Below are 21,274 nucleotides of genomic sequence, written 5' to 3'. Positions count from 1 at the left end.
TCTTTCTTCGTTTTGCAAAGATCTTTGAAACAGAGAACATGCTAAAAAAATTAAATAAGTCATTAGTAACAGAGCATTCTGTCCAGATTTTCTGTGCACCTTGGACCCATTTGCACACATGATTATACAACAGAGTCAGGCATGACAAAGCACTGGTCAAATCAATGAGACCTGTTAGCTGTGACCAACTTAACCGAGCAAGGCATATTATGCGGGTCTTTCCTGTCCTCCTCACTCATGCTGTTCGCACACAAAACTAACAATGTATGCAAATGGGGCATAAGTCACAGAAGATTTTTATTTGTCTTTCTTTGTCTTTTATCTTTCTGACTGACCATACAAAATGTCTGAATGACATGGAGCTGGGCAGAGGCTCAACCCTATCAACACTAGTAGGGGCCTTTGCTTTTATTTGAAAGCAATAAACTATTAACATATAAAACAACAAACAGATGCACAGTTTTTACCTTTTTCTACTTGTTCCCGTGCTTGCTGATTGGTCATTCCTGGATATGGACTTATACCTAAACTGAAGGTTTCCCAAAGGAAGATTCCATAGCTCCATATATCACTTTCAGAAGTGTATCGGCCTACCAACAAAAAAACCAGATAGTAAGAAAGATGGCAATAATGTGATGGTTTAATATCTCTGCCAGTTTTCTGTACACACATCATGAAGCTGTGATAAGGCCTGCAAGAACCCCATAGCTACCTCAGAAGAAAAACTTAAAGAAAGGATGTGACATCGTTCATATGACTCGTCAGCTATAGAGATAACCTCAAAACATTGAAATAAGGCTGAGTGGCAGGCAGACAAGCCAACCCTACATTGATTCTCAGTTGGAGGATGTCATGCTGTCCAGGAGCGGGACATATAATACAAAAAGGAAGGATGGATTTGGGAACACTATAAAGAGATTGCAGACTGAGCAAATAAATTAGAGTGGGGTTAATATAGGAAGAAGCAGAAGGGTTAGCCTCTAACCAGGGACTAAGAGCCCAATCCTGTGGTCGGTGGCATGGCTCCGTGCCGCCGACCACAGTCGCAAACATGTCGTAAGGCACGTTCGTGGGGCTCATCACCGAGCTCCCACCGGTGTTAGCCCAGCGCCAGCTGGTGCTGGGCTTGCGTGGGGCGGTCGCCCAGGTTCCGCGGCTTAGCGGTCTCCGCAGAGCAGGTTCCGCGGCTTAGCGGACCACAGAGCAGCGGAATGGGAGGCAGGCGTGTGGATGGGCGCATGGAGGAGGTGTTCCGGGAAGGGGGGAGGCCAGCGGGGGCAGGGAGGAGGCGTGTCAGGGGGTGGGGAAAAGGCATGCCAGGGGGCGGGCAGGAGGAGGATCTGCTGAGTTCTGCTCCACAGGATCCAGGGCGCTCGTGGAGGGCTGCAAGTAGCCCCATTGCAGGGTTGCTTACCTTACTCGGGGGAAGGGGACAAATGTCTCCTTCTCCCGAGGAGCCTCCCGCGGGAGAGCGCAAGATTCGGCAGCAGCCCTTTTCAGTGCCGCCGAGCCTGGGTATTCCAGGCAGCTCAGGATTGGGCTGTGAGAGAGACAAGGCATCACAATTTTACAAGACTCTTCTGATAGCACTTCCAGGTACTTTAATAAAGTGGTTCTCAAAATTTTTAGCACCAGGACCTACTTTTTAAAATGACACTCTATCAGGACCCACCTAGCTTTATAAGACTTTAAAAAAGGTCACGTAGAAAAATATTTATTTACAAGTAATAGTAATTGATTTGCAAAAAACTTGATCCATTTCTGGCAATGAAGCAGCCCTAATGAATAGCCTCAAGACTTGAAGGGTTTAGTTATGGGATCCAGCCTTCACCTGCCCCCACTACCTGTCATTGACACACTTGGAAAAAACACACGAGAAAAAAAAAAGATGCTAAAATATTTATCTCCCTATATTTATAAGCTTGCAAACAGCAGGAGCTCAGCAGGGCAGTTAGCTGCTTTTTGAATAGCCTTAGGGCTTGAGGCAATTAGTTATTTGATCTTTCTATCCCCTGAATTTTCATTGGAGGCTCTGCAGGATCCACCAGAAATGGTCACGACACACCAGCTGAGTCCCAACCCACAGTTTGAGAAATGCTGCTCTGACGGCTCTTAGAAGTGTTTAAACCACAATCCAAGGAGGTATGTCCTTGAGGGAATTTCTCCTGCAGTCAGAGCTTTAAGATGAATTGATGTTCCAATGTGATGTAGGCCATTTAGACCGCAGCCCTAAACACACTTATCTGGTAGTAAGCCCTACTGTACAGTAGAACTTGCTTCTCGGTAAGCATGCTTAGGATTTTAATTTATAACATTTTTACCCAACTTTTCCTTTTTACAATCAAAGACCCAAGGCAGCTAACAACATACAATACAACATAGCAGAGGATAAAAATAGAAAAAAACACCAAACAATAGAACAGCAGTAATATAAAGCCATCAATTGAAAGGAAAAGGATAAAATATTCATAGTTTACAACACTGTGACAAGTACATTTAGTGCAAAGCTAATAGCATACTAGGATGTAAAAGTCAAAAGCTGGACAGCTTCTTAAAAGGAGAAGTTTAAATAAAAATCCAGTACCACTTTCCTAACACAAAATAAGTCAGAAGTTAAGCCACAAAAAGCAACTAAGGCCACAATCCTAACCAACTTTCCGGCACTGACATAAGGGCAATGGAACTCTAAAGTAAGGGAGCAAACATTGCCTTAGCTTGAGAAGGCCTCCATGACTGCCCCCTAACTGCAGGATGCAGCACATGCCCCACTGGAATAGCTACGCCAGTCCTGGAACATTGGTTAGGATTGCACCCTAAGGCTACAATCATATCCAAACTTACTCAAGAGCAAGCCCTACTGAAATTAATTGGACTTACTTCGGGGTAGACATGCATAGTATTATACTTGTGTACAGTATAATCTGTGTGCTGTGTACGTGCATGCATTCTGGCAGTGCTGGAGAAAAGATGGCTGTGCTACTGAGTCAGGGTGGCTTCAGGCAAATGATGGGATTCTCTGCTTTTCTCTCATCCTCTGGCACAATGGAACCACCTCCACCCTTGGCATGAAGTACACCTCTCCCACTTCCAAAAAAGGTAAACAAGTTCTTTTTTGGAAGTGGGACAGTACCCCCTCCCCGGTGTTCTTGTTCTGGTTCCCACTCTGCTGCTCTCCAATTTCAACACAGAACAGCGATTTTCAACATTTCTCACTGACAAGGCACTAAAATTGCCAAGGCACACCATTGTTTTTCAGACAACTGACAAGGCATACCGCACTGCAGGGGGGAGACCCAGATCCCCCAATGGCCCTACTAATAAATGACCCCTCCCTCCCCAAAATCCTGCAGATCATTTGCAGCACACCAAGGTGCCACGGCACAGTGGCTGAAAATTACTGACACAGAGTGACAGAGCAACACGCTGAAGAGGAGGTGCAGGGCAAATGGAGGCAAGCTGAGGCAGCTGGGCGGGGGAGCTGATGGGTGAAGGGGGCACTTGCATTCATTCTCTGTTCAAAGCAACTGCTGTGCTTGCCTCATGGGTGGGTCAAACTTGGTCCCAGTATTAAAGCTGCCACCGTTTGTTGTTGTTGGAGTAGTTAGGAAGATTTTAAGTGATTATGCTATCAGATCGACATGAGAATGGTACCTAAAGGTGAGTTTTTAGTGCATCTTCTAATGCAGCGATTTTCAACCTTTTTCATCTCATGGCACACTGACAAGGCATTAAAATGGCCAAGGCACACCATCAGTTTTTTGGCAATTGACAAGGCACACTGTGCTGCTGACAGAGAGCTCAAATCCACAAATTTCCCTACTAATAAATTACCGTCCCCAAACTCCTGCGGCACACCTGCGAACCACCCACGGCACACCAGTGTGCCATGGCTCAGTGGTTGAAAATTGCTGTGCTAATGCTTTGTAAGGGTCCTTTAAAAGTTTAGTTTTGTTGTTGAACAAAGGTAAGATTGGCACAAAAACTGATTTCATCGGATTAATGCACAACCAACCAACTCAATCCATTAATGGATATTGTTCAGATATTGTCATTCTAGCTCTTCAATGCTTTAACAGTGAATTGTTTTAGAAAAGGGCTTATACAAAAATAAAAAAAATCCCTCAAGGCCTTGATGTGGTTTACTTTAATATGACTGGCTACATAAAAAAAAAAGTCACTGATGAGTTTTAACATCAGTTGGGTTTCTGCAGTTCTTTTTCTAGCCCTAGTCCTTATCTGCAAAGAAAAGGAAATGTGAAAAGCTTGAGGCAGTATAAGCTCTTTTTATTCTTTCTGGTATAAATCCACTTCAAAATGTGAAGTTTCTGTATTCTAACCAAATTGCCCCTTTTCTATTTTAACAATATGGAGTGGCCGTTAAATGTCTGGAGTGGAACTAAAATTGTCACTGCTGTCATTTTTTAAAACGACTTCTTCAAGTTGCAAGTTCCAATATCATGCTGGAATGTCTCTGAAATACAACACTGTTGATTGATACTAGCCCAGCTTTCGCCTAAATGTCATAAGGTATTTATCATAAGTAAGACAGTGTTCCTTTTCTCAGTGGCCTTGGAATATAGAGATTAGAAGATTTTATCAATCTACCTATATTTATAATAACCGAATCAATCACACTCTATAAAGCAGATTACATTTTAGAAGGTTCTAGGGATTACATTCTCAGTAGTTGTTCTTGCTGGCCATCTTGGAATAATTTCTGAAAAACATATGCATTTTCTAAAACCTAGAGCAGGGGTGCTCAATAGGTGGATCGCGATCTACCGGTAGATCGTGAAGCAAAATGAGTAGATCGCTGAGTGCTGACCCCCCCCCCCTTCAGGTGCCTCTGGGAGGAAACGCCGGGAGTAAGGCCCATTGTACTCAATGGGGCTTACTCCCAGGTAAGTGTGGCTAGGATTGCAGCCTCACAGCCTAATCCTAGGCATGTCTACTCAGGAGTAAGTCCTGTTATACTCAGTGGGGCTCAAGGTACACCAACATACATTGTACACATAAATGTTATATGTTATGATGGCGCGAACATTGTAAAAAAAACTCTGGTAGATCTCCGGGCCTTGCTGGGTTTCAAAGTAGCTTTCGAGCCAAAAAAGTGTGAGCACCCCTGACCTAGAGCATCTGCACTCCAGCCTTATGACACAGAGGCAGGAAAAAAGATGCTTCCCAAGCATAATTGCAACCAAGCAATTAATTGTACAACATCAATACACCCAAACTAAACCAGCCACAATTTTTCTGTAGCTGTGGTTTAAATGTCATACAGTAGAGATAGTAAATCTACTATTCTGTGCTAAGCTTTGAGGTTCTACTATATATCAAAACCCCAGAGATCCCAGTAGTGCATCACTAGGGGGTGACAGCCTTGGAGGGGGTGTGTGACACCACTAGTGGTCAACATGGAAACTTTGGTAATTATGAATAATACCATCATGTTACATATCTTTTGATGTGTAATTTAATGCAGAATGCAACAAAACAAATCACATTGAATTATCTATATTCCTTCAAAGGTTATAGCCAAATAACTAGAAAAGGAAAACACAACTAGCTGATGTAACTAAAACTGATTTTCTTAACTCACAACTGACCTATGAGACTGATTGTTCCAAGAACCAACGAGATGTTATTATGATGTGGCAAGGTACCAATAAGGTGTTTCGTACAAGTTAGCTCTCATTTCCATGTATCAGAGCTAATACTAGCTAATACTAGAACTCTTAAGAACATAAGAAGAGCCCTACTGGATCAGGCCAAAGGCCCATCAAGTCCAGCTTCCTGTATCTCACAGTGGCCTTCCAAATGCCTCAGGCTGCACACAAGACAAAAAGAAAACTGGTTGAGAGGAGGAGGATCCAACAGTGGACGAACAGACATATGGAGCTCCTGGGAGACAGTTTGTTTTCCCCCAAACACTGCAGGTCTGAAGAGGACCTGAAGATCTTTGTTAGGAGAGACAAGATCTTCATCGGTGCAGGTATCTGGGAAACTGAAAGCCCAACCGGGGGGCTTTCTTCTCAGAGGAATCCAATCGTTTGTGTCAGTTTTGGGGGAGGTGCAGTGATCTGCAATCAAGCTGCTGGCTCTGTGCTGAGATGCCATATAGAGGGGGAAAAAAGCGTGAAGTGTAAAGTTTAAGCTGGAAATTTAAGATAAGCCAGTGTTAATATTGTCCCCAGCTCTGATTGACTGATTTAGCTAAAAGCCCTGGATATATTGGAGGCGTTAACAAGAGACTTTTTAAGGAGGTTGACAGTGCTCTTTTTCTCTGTCGTGGAATAAATTGGTGGTGGATTATAATTACAACTATAACTTGGGTGTGAACTAAAATCCAGAATTATTCTTGGACATAATTGGATATAATTCTCATTAGATTTGAAAGAGCTTTGTTTTCTCTGCAACAGAGATGGTGAGACTGTTTTCTTTTGTTTTGTTTCGCTCTCCGTTAACCGCACTGGACTGTTATCCACAAGAGGTATGTAAGGAATACGGATGGCAGAGTAGTAATGACATGGTGGAAGTCAGGAGAATAATACGTTGTGGATATCTAGTGGACTAGAGAGAAATTGCAAAATGGACTCTGTTCCAGAAATGTGGATACAGAAAATCTTGATTAATACGGAGAGATTGCTTGTTATGGAGCGATGACAGCTGAATTGGTCCTCGCAGATTCAAGCCAGTCTGGAGATTCTTTCCCAACAGATGTCTGTAAGGAACAATTGGAAGATGTGAAGAAACAAGCAGAAGATAAACTAGGGAGTGAAAAATCAGACAAGGAGGAAAGTCAATCTCCTTGAAGGATGATCAACAGGATGAAGAATAGGCGCTGATGGAGATTAAGAAAGATAAGATGGACAGAGTAACAGGAGTGCACAAATCACAAAATTTGTTGGGACAAGAAGGAGAAAATATATCCCAGTTAACTGGAAGAATGAACACACCCTATATAAGAAAGTGTGGATTTATCAGATTCTGTTATAGAGATAAATGATTAAAGATATTACAGGAGAAAAATGGAAAGAAAGAAAAAGAACCCTGAGGGGTAATCTGAGGGTTAAGGAAAATTGGAGGATTTATTCAGCTAATAACAATGGTCCAAATTTATTTGAAGAAAAAAAAAAAAGAATACGTATGAAATTGATAAATATGAATTAGAATGTATTAAAAATATAGCTGGAAATGTAAACATGTGGAAGAATTGTTTTACATGTGGTTTTTATGTCAAAGAAAAAACTGTAATTAGAACTGGAGAATTAGATTGGAGTTGAAACAGCTGAGGTGATAATTTTGGTAATTAGATTATTTTGTTTTAATATTAATGAGCAATTGAAGTTAGTTTACGCTTGGTAGAAAGTGAATATTTGGAAAATATAGTATAGGGCATGAGGGAAAAATTATTGTATATTATATATATAAATGGATAAATCAATAAGAGGTAGAAATAGATGAGTAAGTAGATTAGGAGATATAGTATGATTAATTAGTAATGGTATATGGTATATGTCTATATGTCTGTGTGGGTTAATTAAAAAAAAGACAAAAAGAAAACTGCATCCTGGTGCCCTCCTTTGCATCTGGCATTCTGATGTAGCCCACCCCTAAAATCAAGAGGTTGCATATTATACATCATGGTTTGTAACACGTGATGGACTTTTCCTCCAGAAATTGGTCCAATCCCCTTTTAAAGGAATCTAGGCCAGATGTCATAACCACATCCTGTGGTAAGGAGTTCCACAAATTAACTACACGCTGAGTAAAGAAATATTTTCTTTTATCTGTCCTAACTCTCTCAATGCTCAATTTTAGTGGATGTACCATGGTTCTAGTGTTGTGTGAGAGGGAAAAGAGCATCTCTCTATTCACTCTATCCATCCCCTGCATAATTTTGTATGTCTCAATCGTGTCCCTCCTCAGGCATCCTTTTTTGAGACAGAAGAGCCCCAAATGCTGTAGCCTTTCCTTATAAGGGAGGTGCCCCAGCCCAGCCTAGTTTGGTTGCTCTCTTTTGCACCTTTTCCATTTCTACTCTATCCTTTTCAAGATGTGGGAACCAGAACTGGACACAGTACTCCAGGTGTGGCCTTACCATCCATTTGTACAATGGCATTACATTATCCGTTTAATTCACAATACCTTTTAAAATGATCTCAAGCACAGAATTAGCCTTCTTCACCGCCGTCACACACTGGGTCGGCACTTTCATAGAGCTGTCCACCAGCACTCCATGATCTGTTCCGTCACAGACAGCTCAGAACCCATTAGCCTATATGTGAAGTTCTGATTTTTTGCCCCAGTGTGCATGACTTTACACTTACTTACATTGAAACACATCTGCCATTTTGCTGCCCATTCTTCCAGTTTGGAGAGATCCTTCTGGAGCTCCATACAGTCTCTTCTCATCTTCACCACTCAAAAAAGTTTGGTGTTATCAGCAAACTTAGCCACCTCGCTGCTCAACCCTGTCTCCAGGTAATTTATGAACAGGCTGAAAAGCAGTCCCAGGACCGATCCTTGGGACACACCGCTTTTCACCTCTCTCCATTGTGTGAGTTATTCAGCTGTACGAGTGTCATCAAGTGGGCCACTGGTTTTTTGTTGGTTACTGATTCACTGGTGCTGTTATATATTAAAATAAATGGGGGTGACACCAACCCTAATGATGCCACTACTTTTAGGCTGAGTGTATGATATTGTAATTTATTATGTATGGTCTGGTACAGGAGGAGGTCCATTATGGGAGTGATGCAATGAACCCTTGACTGGGAGATGCAAACCCTAGTGATGTCTTTGGATTCTAGCATTCCACTGCTACAACAGTAGTACAACATACTACAAAAGTCTGCCTGCATAGGCTATTACAACTTCTCAGGAACTTATATGACTTTTTGCTGCCAGCCTGATGTCTCCTCAGAACAGCATGATATTGTACCAGTCTAATAACAGAAACTGCTGTGTATTTGAAATCCAAGCAAACAAAAGAAAACTAAATTCTTTTGGCAAATATTAAATACCAGCTGCAGAAAAGGTGAAGTACACCTACACTGACTCCTCACAGAACCCCCAAGATTATGTTTACCCTCCAAGATAGCAGCCATTGCTTCTCCCATGACAAAGCTACTTTATAGGCAGACCACTTACAACAACCGTGGAACAATGGCGGCTGCAGGGAACAGCCTGGAGCCCAACTAAGTTGAGCTGAAGGTCAAAAGTCTTTCACCAGCAGCATTGCAACTTTATCCTTTACTGTTCCACGGCAGCACACTTGGTGTTATGCCCTCAAGAAACCAAGTGAGTTTTGTTGTATTTCACTCATTTCTTTGGGTTATACACAAACAGCATGTTCATGTGCTCCTAGAGATTCTAGACTCTAAGAATCAACCTTGTACTTCCTCCTCTCACACAAACCATAAGAACTGTGACAGCGTTCCTGTTAAAGGCGAGTGAACCAGCACTCCAGTACCTTAAATTACCAGGGCATCCACTGTCCGCTCACCAACCACAATTGTATTCTTTCATGAGGTCCCACAAGACTTCCTCTCTCCCAGGTTCCCATGAGCAATTACTTTTCCCCACTGGACTCTCTCTCTCTCTCTCTCTCTCTCTCTCTCTCATAAGAGTAAAAGATTTATTGTAAGTTAAGTTGCGACAGATACATCAGGAGGTTGCCACTCATCCTGCAAAAGGCAGGATGCACTCTTCAAGGGCAGTACTCAAAGACAAAATAATATGCATACAGCAAGAACATCCAGCCTAACATCCTAACAGCCTAACATCCATACCGGGTAAGATGGTGGAATGCCTCATCAAAGATAGGATCTCAAAACACATAGATGAACAGGCCTTGCTGAGGGAGAGTCAGCATGGCTTCTGTAAGGGTAAGTCTTGCCTCACAAACCTTATAGAATTCTTTGAAAAGGTCAACAGGCATGTGGATGCGGGAGAACCCGTGGACATTATATATCTGGACTTTCAGAAGGCGTTTGACACGGTCCCTCACCAAAGGCTACTGAAAAAACTCCACAGTCAGGGAATTAGAGGACAGGTCCTCTCGTGGATTGAGAACTGGTTGGAGGCCAGGAAGCAGAGAGTGGGTGTCAATGGGCAATTTTCACAATGGAGAGAGGTGAAAAGCGGTGTGCCCCAAGGATCTGTCCTGGGACCGGTGCTTTTCAACCTCTTCATAAATGACCTGGAGACAGGGTTGAGCAGTGAAGTGGCTAAGTTTGCAGACGACACCAAACTTTTCCGAGTGGTAAAGACCAGAAGTGATTGTGAGGAGCTCCAGAAGGATCTCTCCAGACTGGCAGAATGGGCAGCAAAATGGCAGATGCGCTTCAATGTCGGTAAGTGTAAAGTCATGCACATTGGGGCAAAAAATCAAAACTTTAGATATAGGCTGATGGGTTCTGAGCTGTCTGTGACAGATCAGGAGAAAGATCTTGGGGTGGTGGTGGACAGGTCGATGAAAGTGTCGACCCAATGTGCGGCAGCAGTGAAGAAGGCCAATTCTATGCTTGGGATCATTAGGAAGGGTATTGAGAACAAAACGGTTAGTATTATAATGCCGTTGTACAAATCTATGGTAAGGCCACACCTGGAGTATTGTGTCCAGTTCTGGTCGCCGCATCTCAAAAAAGACATAGTGGAAATGGAAAAGGTGCAAAAGAGAGCAACTAAGATGATTACGGGGCTGGGGCACCTTCCTTATGAGGAAAGGCTACGGCGTTTGGGCCTTTTCAGCCTAGAAAAGAGACGCTTGAGGGGGGACATGATTGAGACATACAAAATTATGCAGGGGATGGACAGAGTGGATAGGGAGATGCTCTTTACACTCTCACATAATACCAGAACCAGGGGACATCCACTAAAATTGAGTGTTGGGCGGGTTAGGACAGACAAAAGAAAATATTTCTTTACTCAGCGCGTGGTCGGTCTGTGGAACTCCTTGCCACAGGATGTGGTGCTGGCGTCTAGCCTAGACGCCTTTAAAAGGGGATTGGACGAGTTTCTGGAGGAAAAATCCATTATGGGGTACAAGCCATGATGTGTATGCGCAACCTCCTGATTTTAGGAATGGGTTAAGTATGCCAGATGTAGGGGAGAGCACCAGGATGAGGTCTCTTGTTATCTGGTGTGCTCCCTGGGGCATTTGGTGGGCCGCTGTGAGATACAGGAAGCTGGACTAGATGGGCCTATGGCCTGATCCAGTGGGGCTGTTCTTATGTTCTTATGTAAGAACAAAACAGAATCTAAGTTATCCTACTCTATACTTGAAATCTAACCTATATTACCAAGGGTTACAAGGCAGTTCCGTGTCAGAAGAGTCCTGGGTAGCAAATGCCAGGTATAGAGAGAGACCCAAGGAATCCCTAGCTGGTTCTTATAGCTAGTCTTTCAGGACCACAAGAGGGAATCATGTCCAATCACCACTCATCAAATTTGCTGAGTCATGGGCCAGCATTTGGAAAAAAAACCCAAATTGGTTGCACCTGGATGCTGTTCTCTGCCAGCTAATTATCTGTCCTTTCCAAAGGCCAGTTGACGCCTCCTTTTCCTGTACTTCTAAGATTAACCCTTCCCATGTTTTCCTATTGTTTCACACATTTGAAAGATCAGAAATCTGCACAGCCATAAGCTGCTTACAAGAAAAATAGAAAATGTATAATCTTCCTTGGGGTAAATCAAAGCATTCCAACTCTGTAATTCAGCATCCTTACGTATCAAATATTCCTAAAACACCCAAATATTCCCACGTACGCGACAGGAATGTCTTGCCAGCAATTTATTATTTCTAATATAATTTTTTTGTCAGGCTTTCTACTATGTCCAAATGAGGGCAAAATATGTCTGCTAAACTTACAAAGCAGAAGTGGCCCAAAACGGAGTGCAGTTTATGTTGATGAGGCCTCTGTAATCTCAAATACATTTCTGAAGACCTTTCCCACTTTTAAATGTTAGAATCTACCTCTTCAACAACATTCTAGCAGTAAGGGAGTGTTATAGTAATGTTTACAGGTACTGAATATTGAGGAAATCATTTTAAACATGGGATAAGCTGTTCATTACCAGCCAAAGCAAAACAAATAAATGATATTAATAGTTGGGGTTATGCTAATAGTTCTGACTTCAGAAAGTTCTCTCTGCACTTCAACTAAATATCATTTCATGCTGTTCTGAATTAGGCTGCATGGTTGTCAGAGAGCAATTATGGACATTCTCTGTGATACTTGTAGTATGATTAAGCCTGCAATATCTTCACCTTTCAGAGCTCGGCATCTAGTAATTTAACATTCAGGGGTGCAAGTTAGAAGAAACTTATTTCTTAAGACAGTATAAGTTATGCAAACTCAATTACCATTCTCTGAATATTTGGAGACCCCAAAGTATGCCAAGTAGTTATTTATTATTGATATAATCATTTATTTGTGACACAGAGAAATAGTTATACTAAATCACAAGACCAGTAAGAAGAAAAATAGACAAGGCTCTTTCAAGAACATGCCTGTGACTACACAAAATGGAGGAGTGCTACATTTTGGACCACAGGTGGAATTTTGTTTAGAAAATATAAAAGGGAATTCTTGAGACATATTGCGAACTATTTTTTGGCTATCCAGTTGCAAACTAGAAGTAGCAATGAATTTCAGTGCGGATCCCTGCATATAACACTGTGGGACACTTCCCACAATACATTTTTTTGTTTGCTGCTAATAAGCCATGGCTGTGAGTAGAACATGGAAGATATTACACGGAAATTTGATTCTATAAGATTTTCCCCACACTAATTTGATAAAGGAAAATAAAATGCAGACATATACTCAGAAATGAAAACTTAAAGTAAAAACAGTAACACAGACACATGGGGAAAATTTAGAAAGTGCTCTAAAGTCTCAACTATACATAAGAAATCGGAATTGCCCAATAGGATTTCACGAGAACTCTGTGTCAAATGCTCTCTCTCTCTCTCAGCATTAACCAGATTCAAAACCCTGGTTTCAAACCTTGGTTTAAAGGTAAAGATGGCCAATATTAACATTAAGAACTACATCTTTTATTCTGGTAGAGGCTGTGTGCCTTTCACCACAAGTAACAGGCAAACATTCAAGTGATGTAGCTTTTTATTGTAAAGAGATGCAGAAATAACCCGAGCAGCTTTTTATATTGTATCTCTCCAAGTTTGTTGGGATTATGGGAATATACGCCTTTGACTCTGTCATGCAGTTGTTAAAAAGTCAGTCAACTGATATTTGTTCTCTTGAAGAACCAGTTGGAAACTGCATCACTATTAGGTTTGTTATTCCCCAAAAGACAGGCTGTGACAGTCAAGAGAAAAATGTTAGATCAAAATCTAGTGTTAACATTGTCTTCAAACGCACATTGTGCAAGGTTCCAAGTAGAATCAACTTGGGTTGTGCAATTTACAAAGGTTATGCAACAACATTTAGAAACTTACCAAACAAAAATACTAAACACAAATACAACCTAGGAAAAGACTTCTGTAGCAGGAACTATCACATAGTGACAGGTTCATTTCCCAGGTTTCAAGGCCACATTCACCAAGTCTAGATTTTAACCTTACATTTCGCCCTACGCAGGTTGAGTCTCCCTATCCACGAGGGTTCCGTTCCCATGGCTCACATGGATGAAAAAAATTGTGTTAAAGCAAAACCATTTAGAAAACAATGTCTCTTTAAGCTCAAGGCTTAAAAACAGCTTTGCTGACCTTTGTAATGGATCAGGCAGACAATCAGTCTCTCTTTAGGCTTCACTCTGAGGCAGCGATCCCTCCCTTCATCGGGAGCCGCATCGGGGAAAGAATGGAGGAGGTGATAATCACTTCCACTTAGCCTTCTTTCATGTGTTCATGGGGAAGGGAGAGATTGCTTGCCTTGGAGTAAAGCTGTTCTAAGCGCATGGAGAGAATGACTGATGGATTGTCTGCCACATTAACAAGGCTATTGTTAAACAATTTTTTTCCTTTAATTTAAAGGGCCCTTTTCATCACATTGAGATAAAACTTCGGGTGAAAACTCTGTAGATAATTAGGTTATACCTGTACTCTGTAGAGCAGTGGTTCTCAAACTTTTAGCACCAAGATCCACTTTTTAGACTGAGAATCTGTCAGGACCCACTAGAAGTGACGTCATAACTGGATACGACATCATGAAGTAGGAAAATTATTAATAAACCCAGACTGAATCCTACCCACACTTACCCAGGAGTAAGTCCCATTTACTGTCATTGTTAAAAGCATATACATAGTAGCCTGTTCAAAGTACAGATCTGTAACATTTCCCCAAATGCAGTTACATACCATGGTAGCATCAAGTCTAATGTATCAGGGCTCTCCAGAATCCGGCCCATGGGTCAGATTTGGCGCACTGCCTATTCTCTTCCCCTTATGAACGGCGCTTACCATTCTGCTGGGGAGCCTCCTAAAAGTGCCTTCATGCGCCCCCATTCTGTCTCTGTCCAGCACTTCTAGCCTCCAATGCCCCAGCAGGCTTTATGCACAGATTTCTGGGCAGAAGCAGCTGGACCTGAGACAAAATGGGGGCACATGGAGGCACTTTGCGGAGGCTCCCTGCGGAGCAGTAAGTGCTGTCCACGCTGGGGAAGCCTTTGCCAGCATGCAGCAGTCTCCACTTTGGAGACCGCTGATCTACATAAGAAACAAGAAAATCAGTTATAATCAGCCACAAAGCCAATTGCTACATTTGCATTTTAAATATGTTAAGGATGTCAAACTATTTTGATGAGTATTCTGCAGAAGGAAAAAGAATCCCACCTCTTTTTGAAGAAAGAAGATGTTTTAGGGAGCTAAGTTCAGGTTTCATGACAGGTAGCCCAATCCAAACTACACATTGCACCAGCACAGCCCTCCCAGGCCAGCTCAGGAATTCTGCGAACATGCCATAACTGGTTCTGCAGGCTGGATGACTTGTGACCCAGCTCTGCTGGCACAACAATGTGTGCAGGCCTGCCGGTGCTGGCTCAGAGCCCCACCAGCACAGGTGAGTGTGGCACTAGGCAGCATAGGGGGTAGAAGAGGGTGGCAGTAGGGTGGTCTGGGTAAAGGCAGGGGGCATTTTTGGGCAGGCGAGGGCAGAGCAGGAAATGAAGTGGGAGGGGCCAGGACTGGCTGTGGTAGCGCAGGCCACATCCTAACCCCCCCCCCCATTGCTGGCCCAAGCAGCCTTACAAGGGCTGCTCTGATTTGCAATAAATCCAAGTAACCCCATAGGGCTGGCTGGGAAAGTGCTCAGGGGAAAAATATCCCCTTACCATGAGATGAACTCTAGCCTGCACCTAATATGCGTTGGACACAGCACTGATGATCTACAGCCTGCACCTAACCTGTTCTGAATACAGCCACTGTGGCCTGGCTATTCCAGCACAGGTTAGGATTGCACTCTGTCCCATTGGAATCCCACTGACTAACTATATAAACTTGGAATAAACCACTTATCTTCCATGAAGAAGTCTTGAAAAAGATGTAGGAATTATTATAATAATTATAATTTGCATGTACGCATCAGAGGTCAGTGCACTTCCCTTGTAATTTCTGATGTCAGACAATTATTTTGTGCCACGAACAGACAGCAATATTACTTCCTTACCATAATTTAAAGCCTCTGGAGCAGTCCATTTGATGGGAATCTGCTTTAAGCCTGAAGATGAATATACTCCATCATCTTCTTGACGAGACATTCCAAAGTCACTAATTTTTAGCACGTTATTTTCACCTACTAGGCAGTTCCTTGCAGCAAGGTCCCTGTGTGTGATGAAAAGTACAGCTTTTATATAAAACTATAGGCTACAACAAACTCTACATTTTAATACACAAAATCAGTTTTAATGAAGTTGGATTAGAATTGTTTCCACAACCACCATCACTACCTAGTCTTTTCATTCCAGGAGAAACACAGCCACCAAAGGTAATATAAAATACACAATGGATCAGATCATAGAAAATAAAATACTTTTATTAAAACTGAAAAACAAAATACATTCAAGGCAATATAGTACCGGGACCATACTACCCTTGAGGGTCATTATTTCAGTGCAGACCAACAGATTTGATGAGGGAACGGCTCAGTTTGAAAACAAAGCCTTATTCTTACAACTATCAAATGTAGAAAAGGGAAAAAAATTGATATATAATTTCAGATTTTTGGCACCTCAATTGCCAAAGGGATAGAAATAAGCTCCAAGTCCATGCTATATGCCACTCAATATTCCTATACAAGGATTGTATTATTTGCTTCTCATACCTGTACTTGATTGCACTGGGTGAAATGTGACCTCTACCTGAAGAAGACTGAAGCCACACAAACAACTTTAATAATTTATTCAATCTATCATTAACTAACTGAAATCGAGTTAGTTCTTCAAATAATAATAGTCTCAAGTCTATTTGATAGTATCTAAAATACATCCATGAATATAACAGCTGGTTAAATCACAGGATAGAGAAATTGGATGAATACATGCTCCATGTCCTAAAGAAAGAAAACAACACACCAGCACTGGTTTGTGGCTCATTTAAAGACTATGGAATTGTATGCAAGCCGGGATTGGGAAAAATGACTGCAATGACCATGATACGGAGGTCAAACCCAGTCCACTCATTTTTCATGCAAGAATTGTTGAATAATCCATACAAATTATCATACAATTTACCACAGATTTTATTGCTTCTACTAAATACGCATCTCACCTTCCTGCAGAACAGCAGTCTCCAAACTTCCCCGGGCCTCCATATGCCTTATAAGGCATTAAAAACGTCACTTCCGGTTTTCATGGAAAAAAATGGAGGTAGCATTTTTTTCAATGCTTACAATCATTCTGAGCCCAGCAGAGGCTGTGGGTGGATGCCCTGCAAAGAATGAAAATCCTCCAGAGGTGACGGGGGCACAGCTCCCCGTATCCACGGATACATATAGTCTCAGGGGGTTCCGGAATGGAACCCCCATGGATACGAGGGCACACCTTTTTCCTACTAAATGGAAATGTATACACAGAGTTATTTTCAGTAGGAACATCAGAGGAAAGAGTTTAAGAGTTAAGGAAGGTGCTCTGGACACCTTCTCCTCCCACCCAAGCTGCTGCTTGTGAAAGTTTTAAAGAGATGGTGATGCATAAACCTTTGGTTGTCAGAGGCAGTTACTAGACCCAGGCAAACCATGACTAAGCAAGGATTTCATCCATAATTATATATTCTTGTTTTGTCTTGCATATTCCATGCCACACAAGGGCTCTATATGATCCAGCCAGAGTACTGGATGAGGAGAAATATACTTCCTAATATTATAATTTTATTTTTTAATGGCAGCATTTTTTAAATCATCTATGACATTTTCACTGGACAACCCATTTGTAAATGAATTACTAATGTCTGCTCTCACCTTTAGGTGATCTTTGCTAGTAGCCTGAATATTTAACAAGATCAATTTTATTTTAATTTTTGCTCCTGACATTTATACTGAATTATAAAGCTCCAAAACAGGTTATTCCAATTGGGCTCAATATGGTGCGGACATTCAAAAATCTAAACCCAGCAATTTTAGGTTTTCGCAGAAGCTTCAACAGTCTTTTGATTTTTATTTATTTCATTTAAACAATTTATGGCCCATTTCCCCACTTTGAAGAAAAGTGGCCAAAACAGGTGCGCGCCACTTAACGATGGGGATCCCTATTGTTATGCAATTAGGTCATTAAGTGAACATTCAGTCCAATCTATTGCCTTTGTTGTGTAAACAGACACTCCCTGTCAGACACTAGCTGACTGCACAGGCTATTGGAGACAGATTGCTTCTTCTTTGCATTAAGAACCTCTCTGTTGTGCAAACAAGACACTGCTGCAGGCTGTGGGAGATGTGATTGCCTCATTAAGAGCATCTTTATTGTGCTTTGACAACCATCATACATGCGGTCCATTGTTAAACGAACGGTTGTTAAGCAGCACACACCTGTACATAAATTTTAAAATAATACTAAAATTAAAATAGAAACACAAAAACTAAAATCAAATCATTATAAACCAAAAGAACAGCAAAAGAATAAAGAGCAGATAAGAGCAGTTCAATTTGTATTCTACCAAAAACTTGGGAAAATATGATAGATTCAACCTGACATCTAAAGTATAAAATTGTTTGCTAGAAAATGTGCTTCGTTAGCATACTCCATGCCCAGGGCACTACTACAGAAGAGATCCTGCCTTCGCTGTCTTCCCATGTAACCTCTGAAAACAGGGACCTTTGCAGGTAGGCATTAGGTCAGGGGCATCCAAAGTTTTTTGCAGGAGGGCCACATTGTCTCTCTGACACTGTGTCAGGGGCCAGGGGAAAAAAAGAATCAATTTACATTTAAAATTTGAATAAATTTACATAAGTTTACATAAATTAATATATTAAAAATGTACTTATATGAATGAATGAAGGACTTGCAATAGCTCAAGGCCTATAAAAGGCCTTGCACAAAGCAAGATTGGCCTTTCCTTTGCTGCTACTGCATCACAGAGCGAAACAGCAAGCAGTGGAGGAAGCCCTCATCCCACAGCTCACGTGAGAGGTCAAACAGTCACCCTCAAGCTGAGAGCAGTTGCAACGGGCCAGTGTGGACTCCAACAAACCTCCAGAGGGCCAGAGGCTCATTGGAGACTGGGGGCTCCTTGAGGGCGCATTCAGAGGCCTCGAGGGGTGCAAGTGGCCCCAGGGCCAGGGTTTGGGCACCCCTGCATTAGGTGATGAAGACAACTTCAGCAAATGAGCAGGTTCATAGGGGAGCAGATGGTCCTTCAAGTACCCTTGCTCCAAGACCTTTAGGCTGCAATCCTATCCATATGTACCTAGGAGTAAACAGCATTGACTATAATGGGAGTTACTTCTGAGAAGACACACATAGGATTGGGCTTGCAAAGTTTTGAACGCTACCACCAGCACTTTAAACTGTGCCTAGACAAAAACAGGGAGTCTGTGAACATTTTTGAGAACTAGTAATATGGTATGCTCATGTGGTGGGTCCCAGTAATCAGGCCACCATATTCTAAACTTGCTGAAGTTTCTAACTTCAGGGTACCCTGTATAATGCACTGCCACACTTGAAATCACATATTTCCAAAGTATGGCTAATTGGAGCAAGAAAATTTTTTTCCTAGGAGAGGTTGTAGCTGGATCACCAACCAAACTGCAAGAGCCTCTCCAGGCCACAAACACCAGCTGATCATCCTTCAGCAAAGACAGATCTAATAGAACCTATGAACATGATTGAGAGAGCACCCCTGGTCAAAGCACACTTATGGCCCTGTCCACTACTTTCTCTGTGGTCAATGGAACTTAGTCCTCATCCAGTTCATTAAACACTGACTTCAGGCACCAGTTCAGAACATCTACTGCCATCACTATATTAGATGCAAAGGAGAAACAGAGCTGGGAGCACTCACCATCCAAAAAATACTTAGCTCAGATCTAAATGTTAAGACACCAATGGGCCAGAATAGAACGTTGACCCCCTGTAGCACAATTGACATATAAATTCCTCAATTACCACATTCAGAACCATCCCAGCCATTCCTAAGGAGGAATGGAACCAGTGAAGCACAGAACCTCCAACGCCCACCCTAGACTGACCAAAAGGGCACTATAGTTGATGCCATTGAAAAACACTGGAAGAATCCAGGCGAATAAACAGGATCAAACCCCTCCCTGTTGTTCCCCAGTAAAGATCACACACTGGGGTGACCAAGTCTGCTTTAGTTCAAAACACAAGCCCTAAGAAAACCAAAGTATATTTTAGATACTCTGTATCAATCAGGAATGTTTGGAGTTGGGCACCACTAATAGCAGCCTCCAATGTTGCTTTGCAAGACTGTTTTCAAAACTCCCTTGAACTTAAAAGCAGCTTGTTATGAAAAATTGGGGGATGCATCTCCTGTTAGATGTTTAAAGTCTTATAGACCCACAGAGCACAATGAATCATTAACAGGATCCCTCTGGAATATGACCCAAGGTTGCAGTAATAAAAGCATTTCCATATCAGAAACTTGCAAGCTCAAGTCCTTATCATTTTATGGCAGCCCTCACCAATTCAAATGCTTTGAGGACTGTGCTGCTGCAAAACCTAAACAAAACAAAAAAATCCTCTGAAGACAATGGCAGAAAATGCTCAGTAAAAAAGCCATCCTGCAGTAAAAAAACTCTTGTCAAACCCAAACACTCTCCAAACCATTACACAACAACTTATATTCCCATTTGTTTATGAGCACAGCTGCCCAAAAGAAAAATAATGCTCAACTTTTTGAACACAAGCATTTAATGTAGAGGATTACAGTTATGGCATTAGCAGTCATTCCTGAGTAAAGGATTTACACACAGTTTGGTTTTTGCTTTCAGCACAGACAGAAAATTTGCTAACAGACAGGTTGCTGTGCATAAGTAATGAATAGTGTCTTTGAGGATTATTAATATTTCTTTAGGGATTATTAAGATTATAAATCATACAGGCTTTTAAGTGAAAAGTTATTTATATGCAAGTTGAGTACAGCTCATGGACCCACTTCTGCCATTTTTTCTTGGATGTTAAGAGTAAAGTTTTCTATTTGAAAGGCAACATGACAATACTAATTTAGCACGGGCACAATATTAGAATCAAGTTGATAAACATGCACATTTTAAACAAATGCATTATTGCTCTCTGCAGGTATTTAACTCATGGTAGTTAATAGACAGTATTTGTGTGTGCTATGGAAAGACAAATTTCCTACACTTAGGAAGCCTTCTTGATAAGTCCCACTCAGAGGAAGACATCTTGACAAGACTTTGATAAGCAGGCACAAGTGAACACTGCTGTCTCCAAAAGAAAATTATGCAACGTTATGCGAATTCATTCTGCATGTCAGATTACAGTCATGTGCCGTTTAATGACACAGATGCAGACCGGTATCCCTGTTGTCCAGCAGGGCTTGATGCTGTGTGAAGCCTCTAAAGGTGAGGAGAAGCTCTACTCCCCTCACCTCCGGAGTCTTTTCTGAGCTTCCCAGAGGAAGCGCATGTCTGCGTGCCGCCTCTGCAATGCTGAAAATGCTGAAATTGCATGAGAGATTAGACTTCCTGTTTCCTCTGGGCAACTAGAAATCGTGTCTCACATGCGATTGGGGCATTCTGAGCCTCTTAGATGTGCGCTGCCTCTGGGAGGCTCAGAAAAGCCTCTGGAGGTGAGGGGAGCCCTCAGCTTCAGGGGCTCAGAGGTGAGACCTCTG

General features: G+C 42.0%; 1 protein-coding gene across 1 annotated transcript in view; it reads right to left on the bottom strand.

Moving 5' to 3' along the window:
* FER (FER tyrosine kinase) overlaps positions 1–21,274 on the bottom strand; it is a 189,641-nt gene that overhangs the window by 5,648 nt on the left and 162,719 nt on the right. The window contains exons 17-18 of the mRNA XM_066614734.1: positions 15,636–15,790; positions 468–590 (exon numbers count right to left, since the gene is read on the bottom strand). Of these exons, the coding sequence (XP_066470831.1) occupies positions 468–590; positions 15,636–15,790 (278 nt within the window). The remainder of the gene's footprint in view (positions 1–467; positions 591–15,635; positions 15,791–21,274) is intronic.

Source organism: Tiliqua scincoides, chromosome 2 (genome assembly GCF_035046505.1).
Source record: "Tiliqua scincoides isolate rTilSci1 chromosome 2, rTilSci1.hap2, whole genome shotgun sequence".
Classification (NCBI taxonomy): domain Eukaryota; kingdom Metazoa; phylum Chordata; class Lepidosauria; order Squamata; family Scincidae; genus Tiliqua; species Tiliqua scincoides.
Note: the sequence above shows the minus strand (reverse complement) of the source record. Positions and strands in the feature narration are given on the sequence as shown.